Source organism: Nilaparvata lugens, chromosome 6 (genome assembly GCF_014356525.2).
Source record: "Nilaparvata lugens isolate BPH chromosome 6, ASM1435652v1, whole genome shotgun sequence".
Taxonomy (NCBI): Eukaryota; Metazoa; Arthropoda; class Insecta; order Hemiptera; family Delphacidae; genus Nilaparvata; species Nilaparvata lugens.
The window spans coordinates 45,734,703-45,759,388 of NC_052509.1; the positions used below are offsets into that span (position 1 = coordinate 45,734,703).

The window sequence follows — 24,686 nt, forward strand, 5'->3', positions numbered from 1 at the left end:
CAGAAGAAAAATTGAATTTAATTGTGGGCCATCCTTATGTACAATGAATAAATTAATAAATCTATTCAGCAGAATAGAATATTGCATTCAACAGTAAAATAACACATCCTATCCTTCTCAGACGGCCCTGGAACTCGAAAAAAATCCAAACAGCTAGAAAAAATGTTGCATTCAAGAACTTGGGGGCCCAAAGACCAATGAGCCCCTTGGGGGGGGGGTCTATAGCACTAGACAGAGTCATCCTTATATATATATATTATAAAACGTACATGACAAATCCATCCAGCAGCAAAGAATGTTGCACTCAACTATAAAATAATAAATTCTATATAATTGGGTCTCGAGAGCCCTGGACCTCACGTATAGGCCTACAAATAGATGAATGAAAAAATCAAATCAGCTGGAAAAAGTGTTGCAATCAATGACAAATTCCTAGTTGATGAATCTCATAAGCCTTATGGGGACCATAAGACCTAATATATTATAAGGGTCACCCCGTTAGGGAAGGGGGGGTGTGCCTGAAGCCCTGAACTGGTTCATCCTTAGGATATTCATTCATTTTCATTACAGAAATCCAAGAAGAGCCTTTTTCACACAAGTACCCTAACTTAAACAACAATTCAACTTACGGTACCGTGCCGATGTAGGTACATTATTAACCTTCAAATATAACACTGGGGTCCAGCGTACCCCACTGATATTTCTTCTTGTGATATCTCAGTAACAAGTATAGAGAGGATATTTTTGCTTCATGTAAATTCAGTTGGCAGTCCTGTCAATACGTTGCAACGTTAAAAATGACCAGTCGACCCCAGATAGTGAAGCAGTAAACAATTCAATTGTGTTTGGGGTTCATCAGACCCCAGTGTTATATCTACGTTAGTCTTTTTCCAGCGTGCAAAATACCGAAAAACAAAAAATAGGTGCTCAAACTGTGGAAAGCCATTGTGTAAAGAACATAGAGCAATGATTTGCAAGGAGTTTGTTGAAGATAATCCAGGACAAAATTAAATAGTATATGTTTTATGCAATCTCTTTTTGTTTTTTGCGTGTTTTCATATTATGAAATTGACAATAATCAAGAGGTAGTGTAAGGAAAACCAAAGTTATGTGACTTTTTTCCCTAGAATATTAAATTATGACTATTCTCCTTCAAGAAAATGTATGGTTTGATTGATTATTCAGTATTGTATGTTGGAAATGTGGTAATTAGTAATTGAATTTTGAAAATGACAGAAAATTAAATAACAATTTTTTTAAGCTAATTGAAATAAAATTTTTTGTGTTTAAACCTGGTAAAATAGCTCAAATAGAACATTTATATCGATCCTAATGAGTATAATTTTCAAAAAATCAGAAAAAATGAAAAATATTCAATTTAAAGAATGGGGTCCACTGGACCCCACTGTTATATCCATGTAACTTTTTTGAGGTGTTATACATGAAGGTTAAAATATAGGCTACCGTAGTAAAACAAAAGGAAGCAAAAGCATTTACAAAATTAAAATAATAAAATTAATTACATTATTATAAATAAGAATGTGAAATGAAAGCAAAAAGCATTCACACACTTAAAATAATCAAATTAATGATTGAGGCAAACTAACTATTGTACGGTACCGGTACCGTAAGTTAGTTTAATAAATAATAGATCTAACAATTATTGTAAGATTCTAGCAACCAGTTAAAGGTTAATCACTCTTGTATGGATAAACTTGAGTTGATATTTTTTCAAATTAAGGTAAATAAGCCATTTGATACTAATAGTGTTTATTCTTGTATAGGAATCAGGCCTATAATCTCCAAATCTCTGAAGTTGTATTTAAAATTTCCGCTGATCTTCTATTGATTACTCTGTCGATTTAGTTCAAGTTATCGAGAGTCAACTTTTGTGGTCGACATAAATATTCGATAGTTATAAAGAATAAATTAATAACAAAGAACATAACCTTAAATTTAATTGTAAAGTCGTAATTGGCTTAGTAATTTAATTGTTCTTTGTTATTTGAGTTTTGAAGCAATAAATATAAAAATAGTCTGGTGGTATTATCTGATTCTATCACATCAAAAATATATACGCTATGATAGGTTAACGTAAGAATGTGATTTATTTGCCAACTTATTTTAATAACAAGTTTGATATAAAAATTGAAACTCTTGCCTCTTTATTCTGCGGTGTTAGAATCTTTGCAATACAGTATTGAAAATACTGTAGCCTACAGTATTGTATCCAAAAGAGTCACGGTATAGTGCAAAGTGTTTTCATAATATAATTATAAATTATGGTAATCAAGAACTTTCCAAAAACTGCATCTCTAACTACAATACACCAGAGCCATATCAACATTATAATTCCATGGCTAACGTTCCAAACAAAATTTGGATAAAAATGACAACAGCCGTCCTATTTTTCAGGACGATAGGTAAATATGAGTTTATGTTTATAGAGTTTGCAAATTACGTAGGACAGGCTACTGCAATGTTTAATTTTTGAACCTAGCTACAGTATTGTATAGTAAATTGTGTCTTAATATATTTTTAGTTTTTACACCGCTGTCTGAAACCTCACACTACATAAAGTCACAATACTTTAGTCTTTAAGTTATGTCGAATAGGATTATAATTTTACACTAGATATTTTGTGAAATTTCTCCATAGTAAGGTAAAATAAAAAAGATATTGTCTGTTCTACTCAATTTAATTTATACCAAACATAGTTTTAATGCATTTGAGGCATCATCATCATCGTCGTCAGTTTTTAGACAGTTAGCCCCAAATATACTACTGAAGGTGATGCCTTATGTGGAGCTGACATTTTTTTCATTCACCTTAACAGAACCATAATCTTTCTTTTTCTTTGTATGTGCTAAATTATGATCCGGGCTTGGTTTGAAAAAGCTCAAACACGGCGAGTGGAGCCATACATTTGTAGCCCACCCGTGGAACACTGAGTATGCGCCTAGACATTGGAATGACTCGGTCAGTCACGCAAACCACTTCTCTTCCTAAACCCATTCAGTTTTTCTCCTATAAATTACTTATACCATGCCCATGATTTGTATGTTGATGATGGACTTGGAGTGGTATGTGTATAACGAACTCGGCCTTTACTTCATACCGGTCACTTTGCGTTCCAGGGCATAACTTTATAAGCAGAGCTAAGCCCAAAAAAGCGGTCGATGAGTTGAACTTGACAATAATAGTTATTTGTGCAACTAGTGCGCAAAGTGACAGTTTGCTGCACCGAAAGAAACGTTTACGCCCGAGCCGTAGGCGAGGGCGGAATGGTTTGTTGAGTGCAGCAGAGGAACTTTGCGCACGTATTTCACATTAAGTTTTTTCTACAGTTACCATTGAATATGAAAAGTGGGTAATTATGGGTAAAATTGCCTGAAATGCATCAAATGTTTTTCTGTGTAATTTTATTATTGAAAAAACCTTAATTTATTGTCAAATTGAATAAAAATGTTGTCCTTGGTTATAATATCTAATACTAATAATTAGCGCGTTGTGCTTCGTTGCACCTCTGCTCACTATAGCAGCCCAGTCACTGTTACCAACTTCATTTTGAATTTGCTGTACTGTTGCTCCATATAACCTACTAAGTAGTTTGCGTTGCCATGTTGCAAATCTGGAGTGCAGAAAAATTTTTCCCGCACTAGAGCGGAAAAGTGATTCTTTGCGTTCTGTAATCAGTGCAGCAATGGCCACTTTTCAAGGTAACTGTAGGAAAAGAAAATAGAGCTTGACTATGTTGTGTAAACTCTCTGAAGCCCATAAAGTTACACAGTCCACTATTCATACCAGATAGATAGTGTCACGAATCAAATGTAAGCGATAGGCTGTCTGTATAGGCCTAGGCTAGTAGCGGAGGTACCTCTTTCTCAAAAAACGGGCTCATCCTCCATACTTACTTCATACTTCTCTCCTTAGTGATGACCAGATATCTGGATTAACTGTGTCAGAAAGTGGACCTGAATTGCTCTTTGTCGTAGGGTAATTATATAAACTATGTCAATAATATATACTTATTTACGTTTGTAAATTTAGTCAAACATTTAAAAATAGTAATCTTTTAACTTTATCAAGATGATCTTGCCTGTAGGCATCACATTTATCACTCGATGTTCAGCTGATGTTTCTAAAGGCCTCAAAGTATTCCTCCACTGAGTAGAATACAGACTCTATTAACTAGTTCTTGATTTTGTTCTGAAGCTCCTATCGTCTTAAGTTCTATACACTGTCATGTAAGGCGTTATAAATCCTCAGGGCTAGTATTGGGAAACAATCCTTCTTCTTACTCAGCCTGCAGAAAGGGATGTCTATTTTCGCTTTTCCTCTGGTGTTGTAGGAATGTCTGTCTTCTCTTCTTGTGAACAAGTGAAAACTATCCCTTGCGTGCAACAGGGAGAGCAAGATATATTGATTGTATAACGTGAGTATTCCCAGCTTGATGAAGATGAGTCGGCAGAAGTCCAAGTAGCCCGCCAAATCCAGGATCCTTAGAGCTTTCTTCTGGAGCAGTTCATCTTGAAAGCCTGGAGCATGTCCCCACAACTGAAGTCCACAGATCATATAGCTATGAAACATAGCAAAATACATCTTTACCAGATGCTTCCTGGAGATCAAACGTCTGGCTTCAAAAGTCTTAGAAGGTACATCACATCACTCTAAGTAGTTTCAGACAGATGTTATCAATGTGGTTACTCCAGTCAAGTTTAGCATCCAGTGTAAAACCCAGTCCCTCTACCTCCAAAGGTAGAGGACACTTTACCAGTGTCAAATCATCTGCCTCCGAAAATTAGTATAGTGGCCTGTTGTTATGTCCCTTCTCCACTTTGCTGAGTAATTTTCCACGTGATGCATTTCTCAATTGACTCGGCTAATAGGCATATAGTCACTTAGGCTGGCCACTAACGGTAGAACATGGATGATACACGTGTCGTCTTAAATGGTTGCGTTATCACAGCGAAAGTCTTGGAGTAAAAGTTTTTGAGGCTACGTTTTTGTATCTCCAATTTTTTGATTCGCTGCTCTATTTGAGATTAAATTGTTTTTTATCATTGAAATTTGTAATTTTCCAGTGGTTTATTTATTGTTATTGGTTGCTTATTTTATATTAGAAGCCTCTTGCTCGTTTTGAACATGTATATTTGCATGATAAACATGCATGGCATGCATGCCAGCCTAATAGATGTTTGACCAACTTTTATCAAAAAATTGATTCCCTATTAGACCCGTGTTAAGATATTCATTTATTTAACTTCTAAAAACAATGAGAGTTGTTTTTATCTATGTGAATAAATATACATACATGTGGCTGTGTAAATATTTGTTTCTCTTCAAGATATTTGAAAGAATAAGACGTTGATACAATCAAATTATTTTCAAGATATTTGTTAGTATATATCTATGTATCTATCAGGCTACTATCCACGCGACGCACCATATACTTATGATCATGCATAGGACTGAAATTCACACCGCCAATTGACTTCTGAAACGCCACACAGACCAATCACCACTCACCAATCACTTTTCCTTGACATTCAACAATGGATGATTACCGATATGTTAGGCAGTGACGGTTTTACTAATCTGCTGCGGCCGTTACCCCATTTGAAACAAGTGCTAATGACTGTTCTCATACTTCCACGATTTGTCGCCAAAACTTGTTGGCTGATACCGACCGACATCGTTGAAGCACGGAGTAAAGAACACTTACATTTTATTAATTACAAATTATTTTTAATTTTGGTTTCCTTATTCCGTGGTTGAAGCCTATTATCATTATAATATGAGAGTAGAAAGTCTTTGATATCCATATCCATTCCAATTGTAATTTGCTACTACAACAAAAATAGTACCGGCCGACACCTTTGGTGAGTGTAAAAGCTGTTCCATGTGACACCATGCTATTCCGACCCCCACGACACCGGGCTTGAATCGGGACGATATCGTGTTGGCGAAAAATCGGTAAGTGTGATACAGCCTTTGGCTCAAAAAATCTGAAATGTATCGTTATGCTTCAGGCGGCAGTGTGGATATGGAATTTTGTTTCATTTTATACGGGTGTTTCCTGTCGAGAACTGAAGCTTTATTTTTCCTATCTCGCATTCTTGTTTGAGACAGAACTCAAGCACAGTGTTATCCCTCCCAGTAAAAATATTTGATATTTTTAAATTTTATTAACTTTGTGAAAACCGTCTGGTTCTTTCAATACGGGTGTAACTACACCCGCATCTATTCATACGCTTTGAAAATCGCTTCCTGGTGCTTCAAAATAATCTTACATCTGGAGTCGTCAGCACCTGTCCAGGATAGGAGAATAGAATAGTAGATCTATGGAACCTTTTTTTTGGTTCAGAGATAAGGTTTATTTGATCGGTTCAGAGATAAGGAGGGAAACCCTATAAATGGTACTTTCTCCCATCTCATCAGACTCACTCATTTCTCCGTGGTTGGAGGAGTTGGAGGACGTTTATTATATTAACCTTCTAAATCTCATCAAATTTTATCGATTCAGAGATGAAGGGAAAACCCCTATAAACAGTACTTTCTCCCCATCTCATCAGACTCACTCATCTTTCCCTGGTTAAAGGACGTTTATTATATGTTAACCTTCTGTTAGTTTGGAACTCAAAATGTGTCACATCATAATTAATGTAAGCGTGACTTTGATCTACTAGTTGTTCAGATTAATGGTAAACTTGGACTATGAACTTAGGGTCATTAAGGGCAATTCCGCCATTCTCATATTCTTTTTTTTTGAGTTTGAAACTGTCAATCCAATGAAACCAAAACTGAGTTTGAGCGTCAATTTTTCTATCTAAACCAACAAAATCAGTTTCAAAACTAATTTAAAATCATCTGACTAGATCCAAATGCTGCTCAACCCTAGTTACAGTTTTTTGATGAAATATGGCTTAGGGAAGTGTAACGCTGAACTAGGTTTACTTGTTGCTAAGGACGCATTTATTATAATGTGTTAAATTTCAGGTTTGAACCAACAGCCATTCAAACTGAGATGATGCATATAGCACTTATAAATTATTCATTTATTCAATAGAATAATTCTTCTTTTCATAGAAACCTACTACCACAGACAATTTCAACTTTGTACCAATACAGTAATATTTTATTAAAATTAAATGTGAGGGTTTTCTCAAATACTTTAAATTATAAATCGATTTGAATTAAAATGCAAGCTGAAGAATGATCCATTACTGGATCACTAATATTTCAATTTAATATTCAATATTTTAATTTAAGTCTGTCAAAAGGAATTTTTCCAAAAGCTATGAAAGAGACATGTGTTAGACCATTACATAAAGTAGGCGACAAAACAAATGCCAACAATTACAGGCCTATTTCACTTATAAGCAATATTTCTAAGATTTTGGAAAAACTGGTAAAGAAACGTCTTGTGAATTACATGGAAAAAACAACTTATTATCTAGGAATCAATTTGGATTTCGTGAGGGGAGGAGTACAGAAGATGCGGTATTAGAATTGTCAAATTTTGTCACAGATAAGCTAGAAAATAACAAAAATGTGCAGCAGTGTTCCTGGACCTAGCAAAAGCTTTTGACACTGTTAATCACAGTTTGCTGCTGAAGAAATTAGAAGCCATGGGAATTAGAGGAGTTCCTCTAGAATGGTTTAGATCATACCTCTGTGACCGGCGTCAGAAAGTCAAAGTTGAAGAACATCTCAGTTCAGAGGAAACGATGAAGTTTGGGATTCCCCAAGGAACAGTTCTTGGGCCAATTCTGTATTTGGCATATGCAAATGAGCTATGTTCAATTAAAATAAGAGGAAGAGTAATAGCTTTTGCTGATGATACGTGTATACTATTTGAAGGAAACACCTGGGAGGAAGTTTTTAATCTGGCACAGGAAGAATTGATGAAAGTCGATAAATGGTTAAGAGAAAATTTGCTTACAGTAAATGCAACAAAAACGAAATTTTTAGCCTTTTCTCTGACAGAACGGACGAGACCACCGGATTATTCAATAATCCTGCATCACTGTGGAAGCACCAACAACCCGTGTGATTGCCCTTCAATTCAACAAGTCAATGAAATAAAATATTTAGGAACAATAGTGGACAACAAATTCAAATGGGACAAGCACATTAATCTATCAATCACCCGGATCAGGAAGCTTCTCTACAAATTCTATCAACTCCGTAAAATCCTCAACTATGAGACATTAAAAACTGTTTATTTTTCTTTAGTGCAATCAATTTTAAGATACGTCATAATTATCTGGGGAGCTACGAATTTTATACATGTTGAACCTCTCTATAAACTTCAAAAACGAATACTAAAAATAATAGGCTTCAAGGAGAATCAATTCCCCACGAACATTCTTTTCAAGGACAGTAAAGTACTGAGTGTAAGACAACTCTACATCCAGGCTATCATCACGCGAATGAGGAGAAACAACGAACACATAAGACTGGCAGATCATAACCATCAAACAAGGCAGAGAAACACGCATTCAATAGTACCAAGGATGAACACTACATTTGGGAAAGAAACTACATATATTTGGGACCAAAAATTTATAATTCAATACCAAGTTACATTAGGGAAGAATTCAATAGACACAGGTTCAAGAAGAGTTTATTTTCCTGGTTGGTTGATATTGGAGTGGAAAATTGTGAAAATTTAGTTAGACTGTAAATATTGAAACTATTTATTCTTCATTCTTCTCTTTACTGTTTTTCATTTTTCTAAAAATAACCTTTCTTATTATTATCCTTAATAGAACATTAATATTTATCTACTAATTTCATAATTTTGTTTGTATTATAAATTTTTACTAATTTTATTATAAAAAACTTTAATCCCATATCAGTGGATGAAGTTTGTAAATAGTAATTATAACACGCAATAAGCAACTAATTACTTATACCCCAACACATATAATATATAGTGGGGTGTATATTTATTCATTGAAATTGAAATTTTGATTAATTTCGTTCTTGAAGAGGGTCTCCAACATATTCAATATGGAACCGAACGTCACTTTTGTTTATTTCAATTCGTTTTATTATTTGCCATAGGTTATACAACAGTAAGAATTGACAACAATCATGTACATTAAAAACATAAAAATTTAAAAAATCATATACCGGGTAACAACTACGACGTAATAACTTTTTAACATAGTCAAAATGAAATATAAAACTAATAAACATGTCAGCATAATTATGTACAGCACAATCCTATACAAAACAGCAATCAATAAAATCTAAAAAAGTGAACATTTGATAAGTATTATTCTCTAACTGTAACTGAACACTTCCTCATCGCTAGAAGGACCAACCCCTCAAGCAGTAAATGCCTATATATTCTTATTAAAGCAATGCTGAAAGGTTAAATTGATTCTCTCTATAGACAGTTATGCTCTATGCTCTGAGCCTGCCCCACAATATAATAGATTGTGGTGAATGTGGATCCTAACGCTCATTTTAGTGTAACCCTTCTCACGATATTCATCTTGATAATTTATTCATTGGAGTTGTCAGGTGAGTTTTTAATGGTCTGTTGAACCCCAGCCCTCCACCACGTTTTACTTTCGAAAGAATACGGCGTTGATTATCTTCTTTGTGCTTTAGAACGAATACTAATATTGCCTACCGTGACCTTCGCTACCTACAACAGATTGAGTGAGGTGGATAGATCTTTTAAAGTGAGGAGGATAGCACATAAAATATAATTTTAAAAATGAAAAAGATGTAGGTGAAAAAAATCCGGGAGAGACACGAGAGAAAAGGGTTGGTAGAAAAAATGAAATGTTCTGAACCAGGAAAAATATTATACAGCAGTGAGAGTGAGTGGATGATCTTGTGAGAGAACTGAATAGAAGAGCTCGTGTGTGAAGCAAGGTCAGCTATTTCCTTTTCAGGCTGAGAACAGAAATAAAAAATGAGTTTACATTTTTACATTAACGCTATCTACCAGCATTTGTTTGAACAACTTTGGAAAATCAGCTGGCTTAGAGGGCCGATCTTTTGGATTTAAATGCAGCTTTGAATCAGTAGTAGGGTGCCAGGCTGCCAGCTAGGCAATAGAGAAAGAGAGACTGATTCAGTTCTGAGGTTCAGCCTGAACGTGCAGTAATAGCGGAGTGTTTAAGCATGCCCGCGATTAGGTGATTATTATTGCTGACAAGTTCTCGAGTAACTGATAGATAGTAATAATAATGTGCTCTTTGTGTGGAAAAGTGAATGCTTCATTTTACTTGAATAATTATTCTTAATTATTACTCTTCACGTTGCTCTTGAATATCCATTATTGTCTTTTCAAAGAGTAGAGCATGGTTCCGAGTAGAAGTAGGATACCTATTATGTTGTATGCAAAAAACGTCTTGTGCTATGTGCGGTTCTTTTTACGAGTACAATATGGATTGACAGATTCGGCAAAGCTTCAAGTTTGTGTGTAGGCTCAAAAGTAGGTTGAAAGTATGTTCTTTTCAGTGTCGTGAACTTGGACTAGATTGTTGACATGAGTTCTAGATATTCACCCATGGATTTGGTGAGTTGGCCCGATTAAAAAGTTCTTTACTGCTTCTATTAATTTGAAATAAAATAATTAAAATTCCAAAATTCATCAAACATATTTTTCAATTACATAAATGGAAGATTACCAGTACCGGTACGTTACCAGTTTCTTATAAGTTTTTGAATGAAGTCGAATTTTATAACTTAATGAAAAATGTAATGTTTTACAATCAATACCGGTATGGTTAGTTTGTTAATAAATATTTCGAAAATGTCATCATTATTGTCCTCTCTCCACAAAGTCTGTATACCTAGTATCTTAATACATTCACTGGATTCATTTCTTCTATCGATTAGTTTTTGTTCCTGTGTGTGGAACTAAGCATGAATGGTTTGCTTAACGGAATTCCAAGTTTAAAATTAATTATGAAGTTGTCCAATTAATTTCAATTAAATAGAGATTTCACAATATCATTATCCGTTTTTAATTTGTTTTCTGGGAAGGTTCAACTCCATTGTCTCAACACTCAAATTCAAATCATCATCCCCTCATAAAAAATCAGAAACATTATAAAAATTCAGTTGTCAATAATCAGTACAGCATACAATTTTGTTTAATTTCCAAACAACAATTGTTTATACCTGTATTTGCTATTAATCAATAATCAATAATCAATAATTATTGTTTAAAAAAATATTAGCGCAAAATTTCTCAATGTGAATCTCGAAATCTAAGTTTATGAAAAAAAACTATGGTTATCGAACTTATCTTATAATTCGTTGTTGATATTATCTTGATGAATTTATGTAGTTTACAAAAAAAAATTTCTACCTCAGTAATTTTTAGCCAGTCCAATTATGTTGTGTTTAATGACTTGAGTAGAATCTGATGTAAATGTAAAGCAGGTCACTCAAATTGAACATCCAGCATTTTTGTTCAAAATCCATTTTGCTATTAATAGATTGACGATCGATTCTCAGATGGGGTCTGTCAAGTCTGAGACATGTGGTCATTAGAATGCGGCTGTCATTGTAAACAAGGAGGATGGGATCTCTTTTTACATTATTTTTTTCAGGAAGATTTCTACCTTCAGAAAGCTTATGCATTTGTCTGTCTGCCTGCCTGCTTCTTATAAAAAATATAGAAATCTTCTGCTCTTCCCATTCTTTTAGAATAAATTAATTATTGTTACCTGAAATATCAAAAAACTTGGTTTAGATCGAGAATGTTTATATGCTGTATATATGCTTTTTAATGATTATTGCAATGTAATAAATATCCAGCCAATTGATTTTGCTATAAGGAAGAACATCTCAGAAATTTAGTTTTAGTGAGAAGATTATCTATTTCCAACTTGGTGTTATTCACCAGTATTTTTTGAAATTAGTGTGATTTTTATTACATCGTATTTCAAAACTAATTAAACTTAACGAATTTAAAATAATAAATTACATATCTTATTATTTTTTTGTAATGAGCTCTTCAATAGGAGTCCTTCAATTCCTGGGGAAAATGTCAACTTTTTTAAACACATCACTCCTCCTGTAGAAGGAGTAATAATAAGTTTAGTAAAAACAAAATCTAGACAAATGCCAAAGTGCGTGATTAAACAATTACCGATGCCATTAACGTTTGATTCTATCTCATATGAAAAACTGGTTTATTCAAGAATGTTGCTGTTATTAACTCCATGATTTAAATGCTGTGTTTATCAACAATATTAGTTACAGAGGGGATAATAGATAAATTTACTTGATGAATTTTAATGAAAATGCAACATTCTCGATGATTTCAATTTTAGATGACTACAAATTAGTATATGTACGTCTCAATTGATAATGTGATGATATGCTGATGGATCACTGTGATAGAATATGCTAGCAATTCTTCTGCAGGAACTGAATCATCAATTATCAAAATAAAGGTCATTCTGATTTAAAATTTAGAGAGACAAAATGTTCTTTTTATTTTTGCTATCCATTAATCATAGAATAGCATTGACAATGAAACACTTCATTATCAATGCGGGCTTTTAAGATATCGTACGCAGTAATAAAATCCTCAGCAGACTGATTTATTGATGTACGGGTTATATCATTCTCCTCTTACATCAATCGGTTATATCATTGTTCTATTAGTAATGAACGCAAATGCTCAGCGTTCTATTAGTAATTCTATAGTTACCAAGTAGCGTAAAAATTATTTGAAAACTTATTTTCAAAAATTTCTAGTGGAAGACTCTGAGTTTTGTTTGCTAGTATTCCATACTAAGCACACTCCCGAAATGTTAGTTTTCTGTTGCACCTTCATGTCTTGTGTGCGCCAATACAGGAATAAATTGTAGGTAGCCTACTCTGAAAGAGATCATATTTGGCAAATTTTGAATGTAATTCATCATTTTCATTCATAATATTCCATATGATAATTTTTATCACATATCACCTATCAATAAAGAGCATCCTTCAATATTCAGTACAAGTTCACTCGTATGAATTTTGTTTGAAATATGTGGAAAAATATAGCCTATTGTTATTATGTTTGTTCCTGTCCATAATGTGAATGAACCACATTGGGTAGTCACAGATAGACAACTAAATATTGTATTGACTATTTTATTGTTTAATATAATGACTATTGAAATTTATGTGAAAATATTGTATTTTATAATACAGTAGTCAGATCCAATTAAAACTGTCAGCATTCCCTTGAAAATAACACCAATGCATCCCATCTAATAAATACTGACAGTTTCATTACCACCTCATCATAATATCGTATTTTAATTAATACTCTAAAAACCGGTAAAAAACAAAAGTACATGAACGGTTACTTTCAAAAGATCGGTAATTTGTTGCAAACCATTAGCGTTTTAAAAGTGGTACATTGAATGAGTTATTTTATCTATTAAACATAATTTCGTGACGTGTGAAGTGGTCTACTAATTTCCTTTGCGTGTTTACAGCATAATTTAACTCGCTCTACACGTCATACACGTCATTTTTATCAGCAATAGTATTTTTTCTTGTTTAAAATTTATAGATTTCTCATGGATCCATAATTTGTTAGTTAAAAAAAAATTATACGCAGATCTTCCATATTATCCTTGATTTGGAATACAGTGAAATAATATCGATGTAGCCTATTTCATTTTTATTTGCCGGTCACTGTACAATCAAATCAAGAGCATAATTCGATCGATTGATTTCGCTGATGAAAGCATTTCATACCTTATTTGGACATGGTGTTTTACAAATTTGGAGATAGATGTTTTTGGTGAGAATTCTGTTGTTTTCTCCCAATTTTTGTAATCTATTGTAATGTATTTATAATAAATACTCAATAATACCGTAATTTCGTAAACTTTTCGGAAAATATTATTGTAGTGATTGTATTGTTACAGTGTAAATTGATTAGGTACTCTGGTCTGAAACGTATTTCAAGGAAATCCTCCCACTAAACATAAATACAATCTCACACTTGTGCAACTGTATTGAATAACAGCAGCTCGTCACGTAATCTCGTGATAATGTTCAAAATGAATTGAGAAGTTCAAATCACGAGGTCTGATCTCTTGCAATTACATTTTTGAATAGAATATTTTGTTAACTACTTTTATACTGTTTCCTTATTTTATTGCAAACTAACAGCGTTCATTTTTTACAGATCCATAGAAGACCCCACTCGAAAGGCTGTGAGAAAGATCACATGCTGGAAAAAATCAACTTATGTAAGTACATTGATCGCATTGATTTAAAACTATTTCAAACAAAATAATACACTTGTAATTATTTCCATCATTTTTATGATGTTTGAAGCTTCGTGGCAGTTTCCTCCTATTTACTAATTACCTTATTACAGTTATTTATTTTCAACTTACGGGATGGCGAAGTATTACTCAATTCAAAAGTCAATCGTCTCAATTCGAAATACTGACATGTAATTCACTCTGGAGCAACTTACTGCCCTTTTTTACAAATAGGTACTAGTATAAGAACAAGTTTATCAACTAGGCTCTTTTATAAGTCTCACATTCACTTAAATATACTGGCTATAAGCCTACTACGTTATTGTCTTAGGCTAAGTACCGGTACACACCAAATAGTCAAGACAAGACACGTTTAGTCACAATACATCACATAGTTTCCTATAGAAGACTTGTCTAATTGCAATGACTAATCGGTGTGTGTTGCTTCAGAAGCAACTATGTGAAGTATTGTGACTAATCGTGAATAGTCTTGTCTTGACTGGTGTGTGTCCACCATTAATCTTCAATTAGTCTGTTAATGAAATGATTTATTCTCTTAAACAAGAATTTTGTAAAACAATTCATAATAAAATTTATTAAATGAGTTGGTTTTTTATTGATAATAGTGATATAATTATATAGTATCATCGCCCGAAATTGCTAAAAATGGTAGAGAGCACACTCTATAGTGAGGTCCACGTTATAATGGCATTATTTGATTAACATTGGTGTTGCTATCCTTATCCATCATTCGACAAAGCAGGTAGCGCAATCCTTTTCTACCTCTGCATCTTTGTCAGGTAATTTTTCAATAATGTAGAAATATGGTTAATTGACAAAATATTCAATCTCAATCATGAAAATGTATTATCAAATCAATATTTATTATTAAACGAAAATATCTCAGTATTTTCCATCCATATTATCAAATCATTAGAAAATATATTTTCTTGATGAATGAAATATAATTGTTTATTTTAAATAAGAGTGAACAGTTGATATTACATCAGATATAGGCCTACTGGTATCAGCTATCCTCTATAGAAGGCAGTGGCAAGGCAGAAAATCGACAACGCTGTTCCCCTATCTTCCTCCACTGTCATTATAACATGGACCATACTAAAGATAACATTTTATTCCATCGTCTTTTGTCTAGGGCTCAGTTGTACAAAAGCCAGTTAATTTTAATCTTGACTAAATGCTACAAGAATCAATCAGAGAAGCCTTCTTTTCCAAAAACATTTCTCATAATCATAAACATTCTCATTTAATCATAATTAGAATTGAACAGGCTTTTATGCAACCGGACCTAGGAGGCGAAAACATCCATGCATTTAAATAAACAGCTGATAATATACATAGCATTTATAGAGTTTTCCATTGCATTATTAATCTGGACTGATAAAATGAATGTCAACAAAAATTTGTAATCATAACTTTCTTTGAGGAAAATGACACAATCTTCTTGGTTTATTATAAAATATTTCTTCCTAGGTAGATAGTTATTTAAGTAGATGAGTTTGTACAGAAAGTAGGCTTATATTCTAGTTGTATCGTACAGATGATTTTTGTCTGCTTGTAGTAGGCACATGTTTTAATAGCATTATTGGTTTCTGATCATTGTACACATTTTCCCTTATCGCTGAGAAAAATTATAATTGAAAAATAAAAAACGTCTCTTATTCTCTTTCAACACCAGAGGTCAAGCAATTTAATGCTTCAAGTGAAATTAAAGAGATAGTTTGATAAAATGTGTCATATTCCAAGTGTTGATGGTTTCTGAATCGTCTCTAATCAACCCTACCTTATTAGAGGCTGCTTCACTGGTTGCTAGACGTAAGTAGTGTTATTTTTAAATTTCATTTCTCTGTTTTACATTATCCACTTTGATGGTACTTGGAGTATGATTTAAAGAGAATCGTTTCATAGTTTGGCTTATTTCATTAGTAAAGTAGCTCATACTACAACAGAAAACTCAAAAACTGGTAGAACAAATTTTATTACAGTAGCCTATATTATACATTTATTTACATTACATTTCTTTATTAATTTTCAACTATTTTTTAACAACAGTCCATTAATTATAATTCCGATTGAACCTTTTTTTATTATGAAACAGTCTAAAAAGTATTTAAAATCAACAAACCTTATTTTCAGGCCCGGCCCCAGGGGTGGGCGGACCGGGCGGCCGCTCAGGGCGCCAGATTATTGGGGGCGGCAAATTTTAAGGAAAGGAAATTTTTTAAATACAAATAAATAATAAATTTATAATATTCAATGTGAATAGTAAAATTTTATAAGAAGCTTTTCCAAACTCAAGCTAATATATCTAAGATCAACAATGTCCCAGGAATTTCTGAGTGGTCTAGCGAACATAAAATAGCTCAGTCCCTAGATCTTGAAGAACTGGAGAAGGAATTTTTCTATGCAAAGGTCAGACGAGTTCTACTTAATTGAACACGTGTGTTGAACAAACTCGTGTTGTAGCAATATTGTATTTTTAATTACTTATCAAGTTAAATAGGCCTAATACTCTCTTGCAGTCTCTTGATTTGAAACTACCGTCTTAATAATGTTTTCTTATTGTGTATTGTATCTGTTCCGGAAATAAAAATAGTTTAATCAGATATTTTGTGTTACTGTTCTAGTCCAGTCAACGAAAGATAATAGAGGGAAAAGTTTGGAACACAATTTTCAACTCCACAGCTCTTACAAGGATAGTATGAGGATTAACATATTAAAAGTCCTCATCCCTATCCCATGTGCTAAAGGGGTGGGGGTGGTTTAACAGTATATTTTTTCGCATATATCTCGAAAACTACGCATCTTATAAACATTTGTAGTCTGTACGAAATTGAAGCTCACAAAATTACTAACAAGTTTTGTCCTCTACATTTTTTCCATATCTCTTATAGTTTCTGAGATATACGCTCGCTCTTGAAGATGAGACATTTTTTGAAAAACACTTCTACCTCAAATTTTCTCATATTTCGGCCTTATAATTTTTGAACGATTGAGGAAAAAAATCCGTGCTGATTATAAGCTGATGGAGTATCAAATTATCTTCAATTTGATGTATATTTTCACTATTTTACGCATTTCCCTACGACTGTTGCAGCAGTCTTTAGAACACAATTTTAGACTTTGCAGCTTTGTTGACACTAGTTTGGAGGTGAGTGTATCAAAAATCCCAACCCCTAAATCATGTGCTGAGGGGATGAGGGTGGTTTGAAAGTTGTATTTCCCACTTATTACTTACATGCTTATATCTTGGAAACAATGAGTTCAATTGACATAATCAACTACATAAAAATGAAGCTTAATAAATTACCTAAAAGTTTTGTTCAGTAGAGGTTTCCGATAAATCTGATACTTTTTGAGATATATGTTCTAAAGTGATTCATTTCCGAAAACCCAGTTTTTCTTCCATTTTTCACACTTTTCGCTCGAACTAAACGCAGGAGGTGTTTCTGAACTTCCTACCAAACAAGACATCAAAACTAATGGAAGAAAAACTGGGTTTTAGAAAATGCATCATTTTAGAACATATATCATTTTCGAAATTTTCACAAGATGTAGGGTTTGGGATTTTTGATATGCTTACCTCCAAACTAGTGTCAAAAAGCTGCAAAGTCTAAAATTGTGTTCCAAACATTGCCTCCAAATTTCATTGTCAACTGTTGTTGATCTATTGTTGCTGAAAAGGAAATTCCACTCTCAACACTAAAACTGCTGCAACAGTCGTAGGGAAATGCGTAAAATAGTGAAAATATACATCAAATTGAAGATAATTTGATGCTCCATAAGCTCATAATCGGCACGGATTTTTTTCATCAATCGTTCAAAAATTATAAGGCCGAAAAGATGAAAAAAATTGAGGCAGAAGTTTTTTTTTCAAAAAATGTCTCACCTTCAAGAGCGAGCGGATATCTCAGAAACTATAAGAGATATGGAAGAATATTGTAGAGGACCAAACTGTTGGTAATTTTGTGAGCTTCAATTTTGTACAGAGTGCAAATGTTCATAAGATGCAGTTTCCGAGATATATGCGAAAAATCAAAAAATGGTACTTTCAAACCACCCCCACCCCTTTAGCACATGGGATAGGGATGAGGACTTTTGATATGTTAATCCTCTTACTATCCTTAAAAGAGCTGTGGAGTTGAAAATTGTGTTCCAAATTTTTCCCACTATACCTTCACTTAGCATTCGTTGCCTGTACTTATTCCCCAATATTTATATTTGTCAAATATCTGTTTAAATGCCTTTTTTAACTTGAACAGCTGATAACCTTCGATCAAATTGTCAAGTAAACAAATAGATGGGATACCATACCTGGTGGTGGGGGGGGGTGGCGTTTGTCGATTTCGCCCAGGGCGGCAAAGTCCCTAGGGCCGTGCCTGCTTATTTTACAGAGGAAATTGGATCTATCTACTTTTTAATAATATATTAGGAGGATTTCCAATGTTTGAGTGAAGTTGTGAAAACATAGGCTTATTGATGCAAATTGTAAAAACACTATAGGTTTATAATACGTTATTTATCTAATTACAGTATTCAAAGGATCAAAATATCATGGGTACCTCAGAGTAAACGATTAACTATGTCAAATCAATAATTTTTGTGGAATCAGTAGGTATTTCATTATTTGCCAGGTAATAAACAATATAATCTCTTACGTAAGTTAACCAAATGATCTTTAGCTGTGGCTTGGGGATAGTCATAACTCCATAGTAAATTCTATTGAAATAAGATTGTAGATTACATAGTAGTTCTTTAGGAATACAAAGGGTTCTTCTCCTATTCTTAGTTGAACTTAGTTCAAGTTAAAAGAAAATTATTTTATAATTGGTGTTAAATTTTCGATCGTCATGTCCGAAAAAATTAATTTTTTACCTTCAACAAATTGTCCCCGTCTAATTTTAATTTTATTTCAGGTCTCACCAATGAATCAGAAAAGAAGGAATGCAAACCAGATGAAGACGAGAATGAGAAAGAAGAAGAGGAAGAGCACTTCATACCTTCAAAGCAATCAAGTTTGCTGAATGGCCGGCCGATCCCTGAGAGCGATGTCGAGCCAACTCGCAATGTCCAACTGCAAAGAGAGCTGGGGCTCTTCAGTGCTGTCAGCCTTATACTCAGTGTAATGATAGGTAACTAACTATCCCACTACTAATCATTATTCAATCATGTACTTGAGGTGAATCACAACTGTTCGTCATTCAACCTTACTATCCTTGAATATTCGATATGGTCCACCAAGTGAGTTACATCATAAAAGATAGCAAAAGAATTGCCGGCCAGGATAGCTAAGTTGACTAAGGTGTTGCATCCTTCAGTCTGTTATCCTACCTGGTCGCGGGTTTGAATCCTATCGAATAGGCATGGACGTTTGATCATCTCATTAATCACCCTCCACTTCCCATTAACTACGCACAAGCAAAAAGCTCATGTAGGCATCATCCGCAATAAAAAAAGAAGATATGCCATGGTATAGGGCGTTTATGTTCCAAATTTTACTGTTAACTCAAGCCGTTAGTCCTAGTAGTTTGTTTTCGTTGAAGTTATGTGACGTTGGTAGTCTTTATCCTTTCATTCATTCTCACCCAGCCAAAACAATAGGCTAATAATAAAAAGTATTTGACATTAAGTTTGAGCTAACTATAATCAGCTTGAAATTCACAACATAAACGACCTTTACGATAGGATATCTTCTCATGGTATCTTTTCTCAATGGTTACTTGAAGTTATCCGTACATAATTAATCATTTATTCATTATAAATATTTACAAGATATCTTCATTATTCAGTTCGTTTAAAAACATATATTGTGTTATTAACATCGAAAAGGGATGTTATCCCAAGGGATTTTTTATGTACTTCATATGAGTTTGAACAGTCAAAACAGCTGTGGTTTTCTGTAAAGTTTTTAGCTCAAAATTTTCTAGTTTCATTCAAAATTTAGACTTTTTGAATAATCATCAAGCTACTATTCTAGATTTTTTGATTCTAGACTCTAAATTTTTTCGTTTATCTGAGTATTGAAGAGCGTTAATTGTACTTTGAAAAGTGAAAGTGACATAACCAACATTTTGATTTGGACAGTATAGTATAAATTGGAAATGGGACAGTTTTGGGCATAAGCCTGTTGTGCCTTTCCTCATGTTAAGTATTTGTACACAATGTGATAAATAAATAAATAAATATTTGACTTGGTCGTTAGAAAGCACTCTACTGTAAACTGCACTTGATGCCGGTCCAGATGCTCATATACTTTTCATTCAATTTAATGCTGCGACTAAATTATAAATTGCATGAAAATGGAGATAGGATTTCAATATAGAAAATCGAATGAATATTGTGATTGTAATTTTACGCGATTTTAGTTTTGATTTATAGCAACAATAATTGAAAACGGACGATAAGTTCTTGGTCCGGTCTTTAAAACACCAGAAATTGAAGTACGTAGTTTGACCTACCTGCCTCATACAGTGTGGTTACACTTATGTAGTTCCGATATATACAAAACCTAATAAACCCACTACATGACAACATTTGAATGGGATAGATACTGTCGATTCCCAGTTACACAAATAATGTGGTTCTGTTAAAATATTCAACGTAAAATGGAAAAGTTCCACGATACTTTGAAATCAAGAGTAAATAATACCATAGAAATAGGATATGAGATTGTAGCGATGTTAATTCTATTTTGGCCTAAAACTCTCCAACAATGCATCGTGAAAATGAATGCTCACCGTAGATTTGTAGAGCTTTGTTTTCTCTTCAATTTGATGTATTATTTCACTATTTAATGTTTTCCTTCTATTGTTATAGCAGATTCAATGTGGGGGGTGAAATTTTCAACTCTGCAACAAATGTCAACTTAGCAGTTCCACACCTTCAATAGACGGGCTAGAGATGCGTATTTTGCTTTTTTTACCTCCCAACTAGTCTTTATAAGGCTGCAGAGTCTAAAGTTGTGTACCAGATGCTCCAGACTCAAATTTCATTGGCAAGTGATCTATTGTTACAAAATTAAAATTTCACCCCCCACATTGAATCTGCTATAAAAATAGAAGGAAAACATTAAATAGTGAAATAATACATCAAATTGAAGAGAAAACAAAGCTCTACAAATCTACGGTGAGCATTCATTTTCACGATGCAATGTTGGAGAGTTTTAGGCCCTGAAACATCAAAAAATAGGATTGAAAGCTGTTATTTCAACAATTTTACTCATTTAAGAGCGTATATCTCGAAAACTGTTGAAGATATCATAAATCACCACGGAACAAATATTGTAGAAAATTTATCAAGCTTCATTTCTAAATAGTTAGTCTTGTCGGTTGAACGCATTTTTCTCAAGATATGAGCGTGTAAGCAAAACATTGAAAAATGCAACTTTTAAACCACCCTCATCCCTTTAGCACAAGGGGTAGGGTTGGGGACTTTTGATATGTTCACCCTTCAACTGGTCCCAATAAAGCTGCGAAGTCAAAAATTGTGTTCAAAACATTCTCTCCAAATTCCATTGTCAATATTGGTCTTTTTTGCATAACTGAAGATCTCACACTCAACACTGAAGCTGCTGCAACAGTCGTGGGGATGTGCGTAAACTTGTGAAATTATACATAAAATTGAAGAGAATTTGATGCTCTATAAGCTCATTATCAGCATAGATTTTTCCCATCGATATTCAAAAAGTTCTAAGAGCAAAAATAGCAAAAAATTAAAGGAAAATGTGTTTTTCAAAAATGTCACATTTTTTAGAGCAGATATCTTGAAAAGTAAAACAGATATAAAAAAAGTTGTTGAATCAATATTGTAGGAAATTATGTAAGCTTTTATTTATCATAGAATAGTCATGTCTGTAAAATGCATAATTTTCGAGTTATATGCGAGAAACCAAAAAATGGTACTTTTCAACCACCCCCACCCCCTTATCACACAGGTGGTAGGGGTGGGGAATTTTGATATGTTTACCTCCTCATTACCCTGAATAGAACTGCGGGGTCAAAAATTGTCTTCCAAATTTTTCAATTTTTATTTTTTTATTTAAAAATATTCAAAACATTCTGAATGGATACATATCAACTTTTAGAAGCGTATCTGATCCGATAGATGTAAATCCAAGTATACCAATCATCATTGTTTCTTATTCTGCCAAAATATATTAACTGGTAAAAGAGTATAATACATAATCGTCTCCCTCATCTGCTAGTTGTTATAAAAGCTAAAGCTAACTCGTTTTTCACATTTGCTACATTTTTCTGAGCCAAATATGATGCAAATAAAATCTGTTTTTTATTCACTAACTGCATGTTTATTGCACTTACTCAGACTTGATGGAGACTTGCTAGTTATCTTATCAACAACACATTCATTGAAAAACATTCTTGCTCCGTATTAACGCCTTTAAATGGTAAACAATAACATTGTTTGCTCATTCTTATTTAAAGTTGAATGTTATCAATATTTTTTGAAGTTCATTGCTATTGAATGTCAGTATGTCAGGACTGTAATCTGTGAAAGATCACACACTTTGTTTAGCACACAAAACTTTGATTTCACAATGATTTTTCTCAAATATTATGACATGAACTAGGAATTATGTAATATTCAAATAACATGAGCGCTACAAAGAGCGCTCCAAAATCGTCAAAAATACTTGTAATCCTTCAAATTCAACAAACTTGGACAGAAACTTTTGATTTTATAAAGACATTTTCGATAAACGATCGGTAGAATGAGGAAGTTTTCCTTTTGAATAAAGTATTACACGAATATTGAAAATTAAAACATTACCAACAGAAATATGTCGTTTCCATCTACAGCGCAAAGCGTCTCTTTGTTTCTAAATACACTTGTTAAACAACGCAACTTTTTATCCGACTTTTCAATGCTCTATCAACTTTGAGTAATAATTTAAGCAAAGGTTTTGATAAACTAGGTAGTCAATTTTATTCAATAAAAAGACAAAAAAATGCTACTGACTTTTTTACAACTAGAGCTATCACAATTTATTTTGTTCAGACTCCGTACTTCCACCTTTCCCAAAAATGCCGTTAGATCTCGTCACCTGTATGTTACCTTCATAGCTTCTAAAGTTCTTATCAAATTTAAATTCTACTATTATTATTTCTAGTATCCTTTTTATATTTTTATATAAACAGAACGAAACATAAGTTTCAAGAACTTATGCCATTTTCTATTTATTAGTTGTATTTATATAGCCAATGTAAAAAGAGTACTATCAATTTTCTGTAACAATTAAACATCCAAGAAGCCCTATTAGAATATTTTATAAAATTTAACTAATAAAACCCACAATGATAGGAACACTAATCTTGTCTTGACGCAAATCGCATCAAAGATTAAGAAAAGTTCGTAAAATGAATACTCGTTTGGATTTTCGTTGATGGGAAATATTCCTTACAGGAATGTCCCACCTTTCCTGGTGTATATTTTAGTCGTCAGTGGGACTCACGACTTTCATATCACAGCCGGGAACGACAGCTGTTCTTTTAATATTTGAGTTTTCAAAATGTATCATGATTTGTTTTGCAGGTGCTCTCTCGTTTTCTGAACTAAGTACAGTAGTTCCTAGATCGGGAGCCGAGTACTCGTACTTCAGAGTAGCATTCAGCAAGCTGCACCCGTTCCTGGGGCCTCTGCCGTGCTTCCTCTATGCCTGGGTGGTTGTGCTCATACTTCGGCCGGCCGAAATCGCCATCATCATTCTCACATTCACCGAGTATGTCTACTCGCCGGTTGTCACGCTCAGTGGATTCAAAATCACGCCACCCTACCAGATGCTATTGAAGAAACTGCTCTCCCTTCTAACACTGGGTAAGCTCACTAATTCTAACACCGTGGGGGGGGGGGAATTTCACCAATAGTGGTTGAATCTAACCTGTAAAATTACCTACTAAATACATAAGATGGAAGATTTTATTCGAAATTGCAGTTAAGCAACTACTGGATTTTTTTAGTTCGATTCAACTTAGCTCTATTGATATAGCTTTCATTGGATATTTGTAATACTTATGAAACATAGAAAATCTAATTGCTCATTTTAATGAAGAGTGCATCAGAGAAACTTACCTTTTTGGAAAGTCCATAGAAGAAATAGTTATTTGTATATCTAGAGTGAAAAGTATGACTTTTTCTCCCTGAGGGAAAAAGTTTGAAGCCCGAGGCGAAGCCGAGGGCAACAATTTTCCTGAGGGAGAAAAAGTATTTTTCGCTCGTGATGTACACAATATTTTTCCTCCATCTACATTTTTTTATAGAAACTGCAAATTAAATCATTCTAATAACTTACGTATTGGTGACAATGTTTCCTAACAACATAACCTAAAAACTAAAACCTAAAAACCGGTCGTCTGATAGGCACTGCTGATTGCGCTATCTATCGGCCAAAGT

At 33.5% G+C, this 24,686-nt stretch overlaps 1 protein-coding gene across 1 annotated transcript in view; it reads left to right on the forward strand.

The window, feature by feature from the left end:
• Positions 1–10,043: 10,043 nt before the first annotated feature.
• Positions 10,044–24,686, forward strand: part of LOC111057951 (b(0,+)-type amino acid transporter 1) — a 28,201-nt gene continuing 13,558 nt past the window's right edge. The window contains exons 1-5 of the mRNA XM_039430898.1: positions 10,044–10,546; positions 14,177–14,240; positions 19,196–19,411; positions 19,582–19,583; positions 23,732–24,110. Coding sequence (XP_039286832.1) covers positions 10,517–10,546; positions 14,177–14,240; positions 19,196–19,411; positions 19,582–19,583; positions 23,732–24,110 — 691 coding nt within the window. The 5' untranslated portion in view covers positions 10,044–10,516. The remainder of the gene's footprint in view (positions 10,547–14,176; positions 14,241–19,195; positions 19,412–19,581; positions 19,584–23,731; positions 24,111–24,686) is intronic.